This window comes from Scyliorhinus torazame, chromosome 15 (assembly GCF_047496885.1).
Source record: "Scyliorhinus torazame isolate Kashiwa2021f chromosome 15, sScyTor2.1, whole genome shotgun sequence".
NCBI lineage: Eukaryota > Metazoa > Chordata > Chondrichthyes > Carcharhiniformes > Scyliorhinidae > Scyliorhinus > Scyliorhinus torazame.
Window position 1 is genome coordinate 184122764 of NC_092721.1, and position 16650 is coordinate 184139413.

General features: G+C 47.5%; 1 protein-coding gene across 13 annotated transcripts in view; it reads right to left on the reverse strand.

Moving 5' to 3' along the window:
* The window catches only part of herc2 (HECT and RLD domain containing E3 ubiquitin protein ligase 2), a 344572-nt gene that overhangs the window by 151515 nt on the left and 176407 nt on the right, over nt 1-16650 (reverse strand). For 8 of the 13 annotated variants that reach the window (XM_072477227.1, XM_072477235.1, XM_072477230.1 and 5 more), the window contains 7 exons: nt 16204-16386; nt 7719-7903; nt 5746-5893; nt 5438-5634; nt 4343-4573; nt 4093-4228; nt 3405-3563 (listed from right to left, as the gene is read on the reverse strand). In XM_072477227.1, the coding sequence (XP_072333328.1) occupies nt 3405-3563; nt 4093-4228; nt 4343-4573; nt 5438-5634; nt 5746-5893; nt 7719-7903; nt 16204-16386 (1239 nt within the window). The remainder of the gene's footprint in view (nt 1-3404; nt 3564-4092; nt 4229-4342; nt 4574-5437; nt 5635-5745; nt 5894-7718; nt 7904-16203; nt 16387-16650) is intronic. The other 5 variants (XM_072477237.1, XM_072477236.1, XM_072477231.1 and 2 more) reach the window with 1 other exon arrangement.

The following is a 16650-nucleotide window of genomic DNA, read 5'->3' on the forward strand; positions in this document are numbered from 1 at the left end:
TTTATATAGCACCTAAAGTGCTTCGCAAACTATTAAGTAGCATTGAAGTGCTGTCGCTACTATCATTTGGGCAATTCCTACACATAAACTATTTTTAGTTGGTATTGATCGAGGGATTCATTTTGGACAGGGCCTGCACGGTAGCACAGTGGGTGGCACTGTTGCTGAACAGCGCCGGGGACCCGGTTTGATTCCCGGCTTGGGTTACTGTCTGTGCAGAGTCTGCACGTTCTCCCTGTGTCTACATGGGTTTCCTCCGGGCGCTCCAGTTTCCTCCCACAAGTCCCTAAAGAGGTGCATCTTAGCCGAATTGGACATTCTGAATTCTCCCTCAGTGCACCCGAACAGGCGCTGGAATGTGGCGACTGGGGATTTTCACAGTAACTTAATTGCAGTGCTAATGTAAGCCTACTTGTGACAATAACAAAGATTATTATTGGAAGGTCTTCCCTTGCCTTCTAAATGACAGCAACTCTCTCAGTGAAACACTGAAGTGTCAGGTTATATGATGAAATCTCTGCAGAAGGGCTAAAACCCACAATAATTTGAGTGAGGTGAGAGTACCACCACTGAGACAACATCACCACTGGAGGGATTAGATGTAAAAGAGATTTCAACGATGGTGCGCAAGTGGGTGATGGAGGGGGAGGGGGCTGCATGTAAGAGGCTGGAGACGGCGTCCTGTGTGGGTACAAGTCTGGGGGCGCTGGCAACGGCGCCGCTACCGCTCCCTCCAAGGAGGTATACCACGAGCCCGGTGGTGGTGGCAGCCCTCAAAATTTGGGGGCAGTGGAGGCGGCATAGGGGGGACGTTGGGGCCTCGGCGTGGACCCCATTACGGGGGAACCACCGGTTCGCCCAGGAAGAACAGGTGGAGGGTTTTCGGGGTGGCACAGGGCAGGGATACGAAAGTTGGGGGACCTGTTTGTGGACGGGAAGTTCGGGAGCTTGGGTGAGCTGGAGAAGTAGTACGGGCTCCCCCCGGGGAACACCTTCAGGTACTTACAGGTAAGGGCATTTGCCAGACAGCAGGTGGTGGAATTCCCGCGGCTACTGCCACACACAGTACAGGACAGGGTGCTCTCGGGGGGTTGGGTGGGAGTGGGGAAGATCTCGGAAACTTACCAGGTGATGCAGGAGGAGGAGGAGGCCTCGGTGGTGGAGTTGAAAGGTAAGTGGGAGGAGGAGTTGGGAGAGATCGAAGAGGGGACATGGGCAGATGCCCTAGGGAGGGTGAATTCTTCCTCTTCGTGCACGAGGCTCAGCCTCATACAGTTTAAGGTGCTGCACAGGGCACACATGACCGGGACAAGGATGAGCCGGTTCTTTGGGGGTGAGGACAGGTGTGTTAGGTGCTCAAGGAGCCCAGCAAATCACACCCAAAATTTCTGGGCATGCCCAGCGCTGGAGGAATTTTGTAAGGGCGTAGCGAGGACGGTGTCGAGGGTGGTAGGATCCAGGGTCAGACCGGGCTGGGGGCTCGCAATATTTGGGGTGGCAGAGGAGCCGGGAGTGCAGGAGGCGAAAGAGGCCGGAATTCTGGCCTTTGCATCCGTGGTAGCCCGGCGAAGGATTCTCCTTCAGTGGAAAGATGAGAGGCCCCCAAACGTGGAATCCTGGATCAGCGATATGGCAGGGTTCATTAAATTGGAGAGGGTGAAATTCGCCTTGAGAGTGTCGGTACAAGGGTTCTTTAGGCGGTGGCAACCTTTCTTAGACTTTCTGGCAGAACGATAGACATTGGTCAATGGCAGTAGCAGCTCGGGGGGGGGGTTTACTTTATTTTTGGATTGGATTGGATTTGTTTATGGTCACGTGTACCAAGGTACAGTGAAAAGTATTTTTCTGCGAGCAGCTCAACAGATCATTAAGTACATGAGAAGAAAAGGGAATAAAAGAAAATACATAATAGGGCAACACAACATATACAATGTAACTACAACAGCACTGGCATCGGATGAAGCATACAGGGTGTAGTGTTCATGAAATCAGTCCATAAGAGGGTCATTTAGGAGTCTGGTGACAGTGGGGAAGAAGCTGTTTTTGAATCTGTTTGTGCATGTTCTCAGACTTCTGTATCTCCTGCCCGATGGAAGAAGTTGGAAGAGTGAGTAAGCCGGGTGGGAGGGATCTTTGATTATACTGCCCACTTTCCCCAGGCAGCGGGAGGTGTAGATGGAGTCAATGGATGGGAGGCAGGTTCGTGTGATGGACTGGGTGGTGTTCACGACTCTCTGAAGTTTCTTGCGGTCCTGGGTCGAGCAGTTGCCATACCAGGCTGTGATGCAGCCTGATAGGATGCTTTCTATGGTGCACCTGTAAAAGTTGGTAAGAGTCAATGTGGACATGCCGAATTTCCTTAGTTTCCTGAGGAAGTATAGACGCTGTTGTGCTTTCTTGGTGGTAGCGTCGACGTGGGTGGACCAGAACAGATTTTTGGAGATGTGCACCCCTAGGAATTTGAAACTGCTAACCGCTAACCATCTCCACCTCGGCCCCGTTGATGCTGACAGGGGTGTGTACAGTACTTTGCTTCCTGAAGTCAATTACCAGCTCTTTAGTTTTGCTGGCATTGAGGGAGAGATTGTTGTCGCTGCACCACTCCACTAGGTTGTCTATCTCCCTCCTGTATTCGGACTCATCGTTATTCGTGATCCGGCCCACTATGGTCGTATCGTCAGCAAACTTATAGATGAAGTTGGAACCAAGTTTTGCCACGCAGTCGTGTGTGTACAGGGAGTAGAGTAGGGGGCTAAGTACGCAGCCTTGCGGGGCGCCGGTGTTGAGGACTATTGTGGAGGAGGTGCTGTTGTTCATTCTTACTGTTTGTGGTCTGTTGGTCAGAAAATCGAGGATCCAGTTGCAGAGTGGGGAGCCAAATCCTAGGTTTTGGAGCTTTGATATGAGCTTTGCTGGGATTATGGTGTTGAAGGCGGAGCTGTAGTCAATAAATAGGAGTCTAATGTAGGAGTCCTTGTTTTCGAGATGCTCTAGGGATGAGTGTAGGGCCAGGGAAATGGTGTCTGATGTGGACCGGTTGCAGCGGTATGCGAATTGCAGTGGATCAAGGCGTTCTGATAGTATGGAGGTGATGTGCTTCATGATTTTGTTTATGTTATTTACACTGGAGGGTCTGAGGGGGTGTATACACCTGTTGTGTTAAGTCGGGGTGTTAATGTTAATTTATTATTTATGTACGGGGGGGGGTGGAAAGAGGGGTTTGTGGGGGTTGCTTTTTTAGATTGTGTTTTGTACTTAACCCGATTGGGTTCTTTTTTCTTTCTCATTTTGTTATTGATATTTTATGAAAACCTTTAATAAATTTTTTTTTTTTTAAAAAGTAAAAGAGATTTCAAATTAATCTGAAGGACAAGGCATATTTAGCAGTGAGAGATAAAGGGTACCTTGCTGGCTCATACCCGTGGAAAGAGGCCCCGTTTCAAATACAGCCGGCTGCGAAAGAATCTGTCTCAATTTATCCTGATGCATGAGCAAGGCTCGTGCTGCCTTCAGTATATACAGTCTCAGCTGCTGACATCTTAGCAAATATAAATCGACTTGATCTGAATGGAGGAAGAAAAAAAATGTACGTCAACACCAAACTTGGAAAGCCATCTGTGGACAAAAACAGTCAACCTTATGGGCAACAGAATTACATTTCGAAACATGAAAGAGAGCAAATTTTATCATGAAAAAGCACATCCAAAATAATACAGGAAGCTGTACAAAAAGCTCATTTCACCTAAGAGTATACAGTTATGTCATGAATGAGGATTTAATACATCACCCACTCAGGTTTGTACAGTACAGGGAGAAATTCTAAAAAGATTCAAACTTAAATAAGACCAGGAAAGAATATTTGGGCCCTAAGTGAACCGAGATATTATCTAATCAATTCAGTAGGGGTTCAGAAGAAATTTTAACTAAAACTAATACAAAATTTCCATTCAGCATACAGTTCACTTGTTTTAATTTTTCCAACATAACTCACTTAGAGCCCAGCTTCCAGGCGGATTTCCTGAGTAAATCGGTATTAAAAAAATCTCTACTCTACTATTTCAGAACAAAAGCCAAAGTTAACATTTTAATTACCGGAGAGGCTCTGGCTAGATTTCTTCACCCTTTGCTTTTCAAGCTTGCTCCCTGCTAGATTCACCAATTGGGCCCAGACAGATAGCATTAGGTCAGCAAATGGCAAGTTGTTAACACTGAAGGCAGTCACTGGGAGCTTTGAAAAAAAATAGACAAAATCATATTATCACATTTAGACCAAATCAGGCAAAAACACTGTTGGCCTCCTGAAGCGTTAGAGGGGAAAGGTGAGCAGCCACATATCACCTACCGGCTGTAACTGACTCAGAGGACAAACTCTGTACGTTCGCATGTCATGGAACTGTACTGTAATTTTTCCCTTTGGGGTAATACGAGCCACTGTCCCCTCTCCAAGCTCTTCATGCATCACCTGACCACCCAACCTCAGGCGTCCGTCTACTCCACCAATCACAGCCAACACTGCCATCAATCCATTGATCTCTGGGTTCTCCGAATCAGGGAAACAATCTTCCAAGGCTGTCTGCAAAGAGGCAAAAGGGAAAAGTAAAGACTTCAAACACACAAAAATATCTTACCGTCTTGGGCAAGATTTCATCCAAACATCCTCATAACCTACGATTATGATTCCCTTTCCCAAGGGTAAACAATAGTATAGTGGATAGTCAGAGACATACAAGCAAGTGCAAGTTCAATCCCTTTGTATCCTATGTTAGTCCCAGCCAAGGAACCAATGAAAGCAATGCCTGGATTCAGAGTTCTCAAAATAAAGGTGGGGTTAGAAATGATAAAGCAAAAGGGCTTCACCACCTAGCAGCTCTGTGGCACTCATCTACTGAAAGATGTGTCAAAGAACTTTACATGGGGGAAGAAACAATTTGAAAAAGTATTTCAGGAAAAAAGCAAGCAGCATTGTAAGATTACACATTTGATTGAGCATGACATTGATGCTGCACAGACGCTCATGGCGATGCACCACAGTGACAAACTTCAGTAGGCAATGTGGAACATCTTGATCCCGCTTAAAATGATGGAACATATAGTTACCCCAAAAGATCAAAACAATAGCAGCAGAGTCAGAAGAGTACGTAAGGACAATTTAATATGGGTTGCATGAGGATTGCTCGAGGAGGAGTCAGGAGGGAGGGGGGAGGAGAAGGGGGAAGGAATTGTTTTCTCATTCTATGTTTTCTCCCCACCTGGTATGAATAAGAATTCCGATCGTAATTCTATTTCTTAGAGGTTAACATTTTTAAGGCTGTACTTCTGCACTTACTGGTGCAACAGGAGCTGAAATCATCTCTGTTTCCAATGATAACTATTAGCACAGAGCAAGCACAAAGGTGAAAAATAAATTTGGTATTAAGAAACACAATATTGTACTCACTGCCTCTGGCGCTTTATCAGTCATGATTTCACTGATGCAATTTAGCTGAGAATTAATGTATTCATTAATAAGTCCATTCCACTGATTCAGAGAGTGGAGAGTTCGTAACAGTGCAACTATTTCCTCTGCCAGCGTACTGCTGTGGGTGGCAGTCAGAGAAGCTGGAGGTCTAGATTTTCTTCTTCTCAGCATCCCATCTGTGAAAACAAAGCCAGAAGCTACTTTAACCATTCATCTATTTCTAAAATGTTAGATATATTTTCCTTTATTAATTGTCAAGTATGTGCGAGTCAAAAAAGGAAGTTCACCTCTCAAGAGTGGAAGGTCAGATGAGCAGGTGCTCAGAAGACTACCCAAAAAAACAAACAGCTTTTCAACAAGGAACTTCATGTCTTTTGATCGCTCATCTCTGTCCCAGGAAGGAAGGACTGCTTGCAACAAGCGCAGGGCTAAGATCTAGCACAGATAGAACAGCAAATAATAATAATTTTTATTAGTGTCACAAGTAAGCTTACATTAACACTGCAATGAAGTTACTGTGAAAATCCCCTGGTAGCCACACTCCGGTGCCTGTTTGGGTACACTGATGGAGAATTCAGAATGTCCAATTCACCTAACAAGCACGTCTTTCGGGATTTGTGGGGGAAACCAGAGCACCTGGAAGAAACCCACGCAGTTACGGGGAGAACGTGCAGATTCTGCACAGTGACCCAAGCCGGAAATCGAACCCAGGTCCCTGGCGCTATGAAGCAACAGTGCTAGGCGCTGAGAAGCAACAGTGCTAACCACTGTGCTACCATGCCGCCCAATACTCATGTTCACAAAAAGCACAATGCCAACATGAACCCCATCAATCTGCGTAATGTGAAAAATAAATCAAATTATTTTCTCCCTTCTAATGTGAATCCAATTTACTATCCTTCCTCTAATTCCATGCCTCTTAATCATCTCCAATAATCATCCATGCGGTACTTTGTCATGTTGTTTTGTTCTTTCATGGGGTGTGAGTGGTGCTGGCAATGCCAGCATTTGTTGTCCATCCCGAATTACCCTCAAAGAGTTTTGTGGGGAGCTTCCTTGAACCGCTGCAGAGTATCTGCAGAGTATCTGTTGCAGGTAGACCCACAATGCTGGTAAAAGGGGAGTTTCAGGATTTTGATCCAGTAATAGTGAAAGAATGGCATACATCCCAAATCAGGATGGTGTGTGGCTTTTTTTTTGGGGGGGGGGGATTTGCAGTTTGTGCTGTTGCCGTGAATCTGTTGCCCTTGTTCTTCCATGTGGCGAGGGCGCAGGTTTGGAAAGTGCTGTTGACAGAGGTCTGGCGTTTTACTGCCATGCATATTGTATATGGTACATATTACTGCCACTGTGCATCAGTGGTGGAAGGAGTGAATGCTTAAGATGGTGAACGGAGGGTGGCACAGTGGTTAGCACTGGGACTATGACGCAGAGGATCCGGGTTCGAATCCCGGCCCTGGGACACTGTCCATGTGAAGTTTGCACATTCTCCCCGTGTCTGCGTGGGTTTCACCTCCACAACCCAAAGATGTGCAGGTTAGGTGGATTGGCCACGTGAAATTGCCCCTTAATTGGAAAAAAATAATTGGGTACTCTAAATTTTTTTAAAAAGATGGTGAATGGGTTGCCGATCAAGTTGGTTGCTTTGTCACGGGTACTGTCGAGCTTCTGGAGTGTTATTGATGTTGTTTATAAAACAGATCCACTGCACTTCCACTACCCACCGAAGCAGTCATTTGCTCCCTTGAAAGTCGAGTGAATAAAAGGTCATATGGTTACTGCTGCAGCATCTGATCCCAGTCAGGACAGTTGAAGCTTTACAAGGCTTTCCGTTCCACTGAGTTGAGGGGGAGGTGGGATACGGAGAGAAAATAATTAGCCATAGTGATCGGTGCTAGAAAATGCATGTATGAGCATAGGGTGGCCACAAAAATGGGCTCAAGTGAATTACCCTCCATGATCATACGTGCTGATGAGACTCTGTCTCAACTCTCAGTACACCTCACAACACAAAGATCATGCACTTGGACAGGGTACCAGAGGGTTGCAGGGCAGCTGCAGTCGCCAGAAAAAGTCAGCACTTTCAGAGGAGAGTAAATTAATTGAGGAAATCCAACATGGTACTTTCAAATCAGAATTTTTCCTCTAACATGAGTAAAACAAAGAAAAACTCAATTATTATAGTGTCATTTTAACAGTATTGTAAGTAGATCTGGCCCTTAACTCCTTCAAAAAGGAGTTGTACAATTTAAGATCTCACCTGTCGCTGCAGAGACACAGCAGTGAATGATTGTTGTCCTTCAACAATCCTAGTTAGCAAGCTGATCCATTGAGATGAACTCAGAGTACCACACATTCGAGGAGTAAGTGCTATACTTCTAATGAAACCCAGTGTACACCAGCTCCTGTGCTGTTCTCGGGATACTACTTTGTTCACAGAAGAAGCTAGAAACAACAACATGAAAATGTTAATCACTCCAAATAAAATGGATATGTTTTCTATTCCTGCAGTAGATCAAACGCAAGGAGAATTAAAGCATGCCATCCAGTTTAACAAAAAAAAGACATAGGAGTAAAAACAGCTCCCATGTTTAAATGCTACCATCTACACATTTCAAAATCAGTGTCCATGTAGTCTCCTGCTTCAAATAACTCAATATTTTGGCATGCAAAACTTTTATATTGCCAAGTATAATTGCACTTTTAATAAACCTGATACATAAGAACTCGTCCCAATTGCAAAGAGTAATAGCCTTAATATTGGGGCCAAAACTCCTTACAATTTAAATTCATTTTACAAGATGTGGCCATTGACTGCGCATCCCTAGTTGCCCTTGAGAAGGTGGTGGTGAGCTACCTTCTTGAACTGCTGCAGTGCCTGGCACAGAGGTACATCCACAGTTAGGGAGGTGAAGGGGGGGGGTTCAGCGATGATACCTCTTAAAACTGAACAGTTAGCATGCCACTAGCGTAGTTTTGCACAAGTTATTTTATTAAGAATTGAGATGAATTATAGGACTGAGTAATCATTATTAACCATTCAACATGTATTTTTGGGACATAGCAGTAATAAGTAATCAAATGGGATTTAGGATAGCTCACTTAACCAAAAGGACATTACTTTTGACATCCTGTCTTTGTGAAACAATCCAGGGTGCTGGTTCTGTTGTTCTGTTTCTCACAAACAGTCAGCACAGGCTGCTGGGATTGTACACAGCTATCAGGATGAGGATCAATCATGCGCTGCTTGCGATTCCATTGGGTAAAGTTTAAACACTGCCGACTTCCGGGTGCGGCGATGACCAGCTGAGTCGCACGTTTCGGCAGCTCCCGGTGAAACGGACTTTTGGGCTCTTGATTTTAACGGCTAAAAACACCGTGCGGTAAACCAGAAGGGAATTCCCCCTGGACACGGATGGAAAAAGGAGAGGAAAGTGGCCGGATTGCAGCGGATCCTTTGGAACAGCGGCAAGGAAGGCAAGCAAAAACCAAGATGGCGTCGGAAGGTGGCAGTTTCACATGGGGCCCTGAACAACAAGAGTTCTTGAAATGCTGCGTGGAAGAGATCAAAAAGGAAATGAAGAAAGAGCTGTTGGCCCCGATACTACAGGCGATTGAAGGGCTAAAGGAGGAACAAAAGACCCAGGAGCGGGAGCTTCGGGTCGTGAAGGCGAAGGCAGCCGAGAATGAGGACGATATACAGGGCCTGGTGGTGAAGACGGAGATACAGGAGGCACATCAGAAACGATGTGTGGAGAGGTTGGAGGCACTGGAAAACAACGCAAGGAGGAAAAACCTGAGGATTCTTGGTCTTCCTGAAGGTGTGGAGGGTGCGGACGTCGGGGCATATGTGAGCACGATGCTGCACTCGTTAATGGGAGCGGAGGCCCCGGCGGGTCCGTTGGAGGTGGAGGGAGCATACCGAGTTATGGCGCGAGGACCGAGAGCAGGAGAAACTCCCAGAGCCATAGTGGTGAGATTCCTCCGTTTTAAGGATAGAGAAATGGTCCTTAGATGGGCGAAGAAAACTCGGAGCAGTAAATGGGAGAACGCGGTGATCCGCGTTTATCAAGACTGGAGTGCGGAGGTGGCGAGAAGGAGGGCGAGCTTTAATCGGGCCAAGGCGGTGCTTCACAAAAAGAAGATAAAATTTGGAATGCTGCAACCGGCAAGACTGTGGGTCACATATCAAGGGAGGCACCACTACTTTGAGACGGCGGATGAAGCGTGGACTTTTATTGTAGAAGAAAAACTGAAATGAGTGGATTATTAAAAAGAACGTTTGGACAAAGTGGTGGGGCGAATGGGGGGGGCGAAGAGGGGTTTTATGTTCTAATCCTGCGGTGTGGTAACTTTTCTCTCTCCCACAGGGGGTGATGGGGGGAGGTGGGGAGGGAGAGGAGATGGGGCGTTGGCCATGGGGGGGGCGGGGCCAAGGGAGAAGCGCGGGCTTGGCTCCCGCGCTATGATAATTATGGCGGGAATAGAGAAGCAGGAAGGAGGGGGCGTCGCACGGTGCGAGCCGTGGTCACGGGGGGAAGCCGAGGTCAGCCAGAGTTTGCTGACTTCTGGGAGCAACATGGGGGGAGTAACTACGCTAGCGGGGGGGGTGGGAGGGGGGAATTACTGGGTTGCTGGGGAAAGGGGGGAGCGGGTACGGGAGAGGATGGGCGGGGGGGTACCGCCTGGGGGAGATACAGCTGCGTGGGAACTGGGTGAGAAGCTGGAAAAAGATGATGGCTAATCGGCAAGGGGGGGGGTGGGAAGCCCCCCAACTCGGCTGATCACGTGGAACGTGAGAGGGCTCAACGGGCCGATAAAGGCAGACGCACACCTTAAGAAACTTAAAGCAGATGTGGTTATGTTACAGGAAACGTACCTGAAACTGATAGACCAGGTTAGGCTGCGCAAAGGATGGGTGGGGCAGGTGTTCCATTCGGGGCTAGATGCGAAAAACAGGGGGGTGGCTATATTAGTGGGGAAGCGGGTAATGTTCGAGGCAAAGACTATAGTGGCGGATAACGGGGGCAGATACGTGATGGTGAGTGGCAAACTACAGGGAGAGACGGTGGTTTTGGTAAACGTGTATGCCCCGAACTGGGATGATGCCAATTTTATGAGGCGGATGCTAGGACGCATTCCGGACCTGGAGACGGGAAAGCTGATAATGGGGGGAGACTTTAACACGGTGTTGGAACCAGGGCTGGATAGGTCGAAGTCCAGGACTGGAAGGAGGCCGGCAGCAGCCAAGGTGCTTAAAGATTTTATGGAGCAGATGGGAGGTGTGGACCCGTGGAGATTCAGTAGACCTAGGAGTAAGGAGTTCTCGTTTTTCTCCTATGTCCATAAAGTCTATTCGCGCATAGACTTTTTCGTGCTGGGTAGGGCATTGATCCCGAAGGTGAGGGGAACGGAGTATACGGCTATAGCCATTTCGGATCACGCCCCACACTGGGTGGACTTGGAGATAGGGGAGGAAACAGGAGGGCGCCCACCCTGGAGAATGGACATGGGACTAATGGCGGATGAGGGGGTGTGTTTAAGGGTGAGGGGATGTATTGAAAAGTACTTGGAACTCAATGACAATGGGGAGGTCCAGGTGGGAGTGGTCTGGGAGGCGTTGAAGGCGGTGGTTAGGGGGGAGCTGATATCAATAAGGGCACATAAAGGGAAGCAGGAGAGTAAGGAACGGGAGCGGTTGCTGCAAGAACTTTTGAGGGTGGACAGACAATATGCGGAAGCACCGGAGGAGGGATTGTACAGGGAAAGGCAAAGGCTGCATGTGGAATTTGACTTGCTGACTACAGGCACTGCAGAGGCACAATGGAGGAAGGCACTGGGTGTACAGTATGAATATGGGGAGAAGGCGAGCAGGTTGCTGGCACACCAATTGAGGAAAAGGGGAGCAGCGAGGGAAATAGGGGGAGTGAGGGACGAGGAAGGAGAGATGGAGCGGGGAGCGGAGAGAGTGAATGAAGTGTTCAAGACATTTTATAAAAAATTATATGAAGCTCAACCCCCGGATGGGAGGGAGAGAATGATGGACTTTTTGGATCGGCTGGAAATTCCCAAGGTGAAAGAGCAGGAAAGGGTGGGACTGGGAGCACAGATCGAGGTAGAAGAAGTGGTGAAAGGAATTAGGAGCATGCAGACGGGAAAGGCCCCGGGACCGGACGGATTCCCAGTCGAATTTTATAGAAAATATTTGGACTTGCTCGCCCCGGTACTGACGAGGACCTTTAATGAGGCAAAGGAAAGGGGACAACTGCCCCCGACTATGTCTGAAGCAACGATATCGCTTCTCTTAAAGAAGGAAAAGGACCCGCTACAATGCGGGTCCTACAGACCAATTTCCCTCCTAAATGTGGATGCCAAGGTCCTGGCCAAGGTAATGGCAATGAGAATAGAGGAATGTGTCCCGGGGGTGGTTCACGAGGACCAAACTGGGTTTGTGAAGGGGAGACAGCTGAACACGAATATACGGAGGCTGTTAGGGGTAATGATGATGGCCCCACCAGAGGGTGAAACAGAGATAGTAGTGGCGATGGATGCCGAGAAAGCATTTGATAGAGTGGAATGGGATTATTTGTGGGAGGTGTTGAGGAGATTTGGTTTTGGAGAGGGGTATGTTAGATGGGTGCAGCTATTGTATAGGGCCCCAGTGGCGAGTGTGGTCACGAATGGACGGGGATCGGCATATTTTCGGCTCCATAGAGGGACAAGGCAGGGATGCCCTCTGTCCCCATTACTGTTTGCACTGGCGATTGAGCCCCTGGTGATAGCGCTGAGGGGTTCCAAGAAGTGGAGGGGAGTACTTAGGGGAGGAGAAGAACACCGGGTATCTTTGTATGGGGACGATTTGCTACTATATGTGGCGGATCCGGCGGAGGGGATGCCAGAAATAATGCGGATACTTGGGGAGTTTGGGGATTTTTCAGGGTATAAATTGAACATGGGGAAGAGTAAGCTGTTTGTGGTGCATCCTGGGGAGCAGAGTAGAGAAATAGAGGACCTACCGTTGAGGAAGGTAACAAGAGACTTTCGTTACCTGGGGATCCAGATAGCTAAGAATTGGGGCACACTGCACAGGTTAAATTTAACGCGGTTGGTGGAACAGATGGAGGAAGATTTCAAGAGATGGGATATGGTAGCCCTGTCAATGGCAGGGAGGGTGCAGGCGGTTAAGATGGTGGTCCTCCCGAGATTCCTCTTTGTGTTTCAGTGCCTCCCGGTGGTGATCACGAAGGCTTTTTTTAAAAGGATTGAAAAGAGCATCATGGGTTTTGTTTGGGCCGGGAAGACCCCGAGAGTGAGGAAGGGATTCTTACAGCGTAGCAGGGATAGGGGGGGGCTGGCACTACCGAGCCTAAGTGAGTACTATTGGGCCGCTAATATTTCAATGGTGAGTAAGTGGATGGGAGATGAGGAGGGAGCGGCGTGGAAGAGATTAGAGAGGGCGTCCTGTAGGGGGACTAGCCTGCAGGCTATGGTGACAGCCCCATTGCCGTTCTCACCGAGGAACTACACCACAAGCCCGGTGGTGGTAGCTACACTGAAGATTTGGGGACAGTGGAGACGGCATAGGGGAAAGACTGGAGCTTTGGGGGGGTCCCCGATAAGAAACAACCATAGGTTTGCCCCGGGGGGAATGGATGGGGGATATGGAATGTGGCAAAGAGCAGGTATAACGCAACTGAAAGATCTATTTGTCTATTTGTGGATGGGAAGTTCGCGAGTCTGGGAGCGCTGACCGAGAAATATGGGTTGCCCCAAGGGAATGCATTCAGGTATATGCAACTGAGGGCTTTTGCGAGGCAACAGGTGAGGGATTTTCCGCAGCTCCCGACACAAGAGGTGCAGGACAGAGTGATCTCAAAGACATGGGTGGGGGATGGTAAGGTGCCAGATATATATAGGGAAATGAGGGACGAAGGGGAGACTATGGTAGATGAACTAAAAGGGAAATGGGAAGAAGAGCTGGGGGAGGAGATCGAGGAGGGGCTGTGGGCGGATGCCCTAAGTAGGGTAAACTCGTCGTCCTCGTGTGCCAGGCTAAGCCTGATTCAGTTTAAGGTATTACACAGGGCGCATATGACTGGAGCGCGGCTCAGTAAATTTTTTGGGGTGGAGGATAGGTGTGCGAGGTGCTCGAGAAGCCCAACGAATCATACCCATATGTTTTGGTCATGCCCGGCACTACGGGGGTTTTGGATGGGGGTGACAAAGGTGCTTTCAAAAGTAGTGGGGGTCCGGGTCGAACCAAGCTGGGGGTTGGCTATATTTGGGGTAGCACAAGAGCCGGGAGTGCAGGAGGCGAGAGAGGCCGATGTTTTGGCCTTTGCGTCCCTAGTAGCCCGGCGCAGGATATTGCTAATGTGGAAGGAAGCCAAGCCCCCGGGGGTGGAGACCTGGATAAATGACATGGCGGGGTTTATAAAGCTAGAGCGGATTAAGTTCGTCCTAAGGGGGTCGGCTCAAGGGTTCACCAGGCGGTGGCAACCGTTCGTCGAATACCTTGCGGATAGATAGATGGAAGGGGAAAAAGAAGGCAGCAGCAGCAGCCCAGGATTTGGGGGTGGGGGGGGGGCGGGGGGGGTGTAACTTGTGACAAGGCAGTTGCCAATTAGGGCTAGTTTTCATTTTTGTTATTTAATATTTATTCATTTTTTGTTTTTTGCTTATATAAAATAGGTCATTGTTATTTGTGCTGTTACAATATTGTGTAAAGGATGCACAATGTACTGTGTTGGTTGACCAAAAATTTTCAATAAAATATTTATTAAAAAAAAAAAAAGTTTAAACACTGCCTGCAATTCTATTGGATAAGTTTAAATGTAGCAACTTCAGGGATTGGATCGCATCCAACTGGGGTGGGCTATTGATTTTTGAACCTTGGACAAGTACTGTATTCTGGTATTTGTTCGGCAGAACAGGTCTTGGCAGATATCCAGCCTGTTCTCCGTGTACATGTAACAAGCTTGATTAAATAGCCATCTTGTCCAGGTTGTCGGGTTTGTTCCTCTCTGTACTGAGTTGAGCCACAGGAAATAACCCCACGTGGAAGCTGACTCAATACACAGGTATTGAAACCGCTTCTACATTAGGAGGGCGTTATAACCCAGCGAAAGCGAAGGAACAGCGCTATATTTCGAAGTCAAGATGGTGAGTGATTTTGAGAGGTGGTGGCGTTCCCAAGTGTCTACTGCTTTTGTCCTTTTAGATGGCAGTTGCCGTGGGTTTGGAAGGGGCTGCATGAGGAGCCTTGGTGAGTTTCTGCAGTGCATCTTGTAGATGGTATACACTGCTGGTACAGCTCATTGGTAGTGGAGCAAGTTTATGGAAGGAGTAGCAATCAAGCAGGTCTGCTTTGTTCTGCATGGTTTCTTTGAAAACTCATTTTACCTGACGTGAGTGTCGCTGGCTGGCCAGCATTTATTACCCACCCCTAACTTTCCTCCATTTCAGAGGAAATTTGAAAGTCAACCACATTGCTGTGGATCCGGAGTCACATGTAGACCAGACCTGGCAAGGATGGTAGATTCCCTTCCAATTCTGGACTTCGCCCTTGCAAATGTTTCATGGTCACCATTAGACTTGTAATTCCAAATTTCACCATCTGCCATAGTGGGATTTGAACCCGGGTTCCCAGATCTTGCTCTGGGTCTTTGGATTACTAGTCCAGTGTCTATATTACTGTGTCACTGCATTCCATTATCTGTTGCGTTCTTGAATCTTGTTGGATCTGCACTCATCCAATCAAGGGGAGAGTAGCCCATCATATTCCTGACATGTGCGTGTAGATAATGGACAGGCTTTGGGGAGTCAGGAGGTAACTTTCTCAGCGCAAGGGCCCTAACCTCTTATCTGACATTGTACCCACAGTATTTATAGGAGTCCAGTTCAGTGTCTAGTCAATGGTAACCCCAGGATGTTGATAGTGGGGGCGGCAGCAATGGTAACGTCATTGAATTTCAAGGAACCATAGTGAGATGCTCTCTTGTTGGGAGTTTGCCTGGCAGTTGTATGGCGCGAATGTTACTTGCTATTTGTCAGCCCAAGCCTGGATATTTTTCAGGTCTTGCTGGGCATGTGCTGCTTCAGTGTTTGCAGAGTCGTGGATGGTACTGAATATTGTGCAGTCATCAATGAACATTCCCACTCTGACCTTATGATGAATGTTTGGAACGAGGACTTAGGATCTCCAAGTAGGTGCTGGGAACATGATAATAATTTTTTTATTGTCACAAGTAGGCTTACATTAACACTGCAATGAAGTTACTGTGAAAAGACCCCAGTCGCCACATTCAGGCCCCTGTTCGGATACACGGAGGGAGAATTCAGAATTCTCAGCTGATACGGGAATTGAACGCACACTGCTGGCCTTGTTCTGCATCACAAACCAGCTGTCCAGCCCACTAAACTAAACCAGCCCCTGGTCTCTGCAAATTTGCAGAGGCCCTTTGAGAGTACTGGTTCTAGATGATTCTTGGCTGCTTCAAGTGAATTTTGATCTGTTGCGGGATTCTGCTCATGACAGGCAAATGATGTTTGATTTAAAGCAGATTTATTCTAAACCTGTACTATCCCTCCTGTGATCAACTGCCTGGATTTTATTAAGCAGCTCCCAATACAATGAAGCTGCTATTGAGAACATAATTGTTTTTGCACTCTATCAACAATAAACAGAGAAGTAATTGCACTCCAGAACACTGTCACGGACTAACTTGAAATTTTCATCGTGTTACCTGTTTTATCTGATGCCCCACTCTCCACCAGCATCCGCAATAGCCCACACAGTGTTTTGGTAGCTTCATTCTGGACTAGGTCTGAGTGAATCCCAGCCGAAAGTGACAAAGTTTGCAGAAGGTTAATGGTCCCCATCAACAGCATCACAGTTGGGTGAGTGTTCTTCTCTATGGGTTCTGCTTCTGTGAAGGCAAACAGCATCACAAGAATTAGAATCATTAGTTTTCTGAATTCCAGTGTCCTTTCTTTTTCACCCTTGCAAAAATTGTGAAGAAAGCCCCAGTGTACAGACAATTAAAGAATACGCAGAATTAGTCCCAATTGGTAGAGTTGTTTCCATTATGAGACAGTGCAAAGAAGTTGAAAGACATATTTTCGCTAAATTTATAAAATAATGTATGACAAACTGCTTTGCTGCCATTCAACTGAATGACAAATTACTGTGG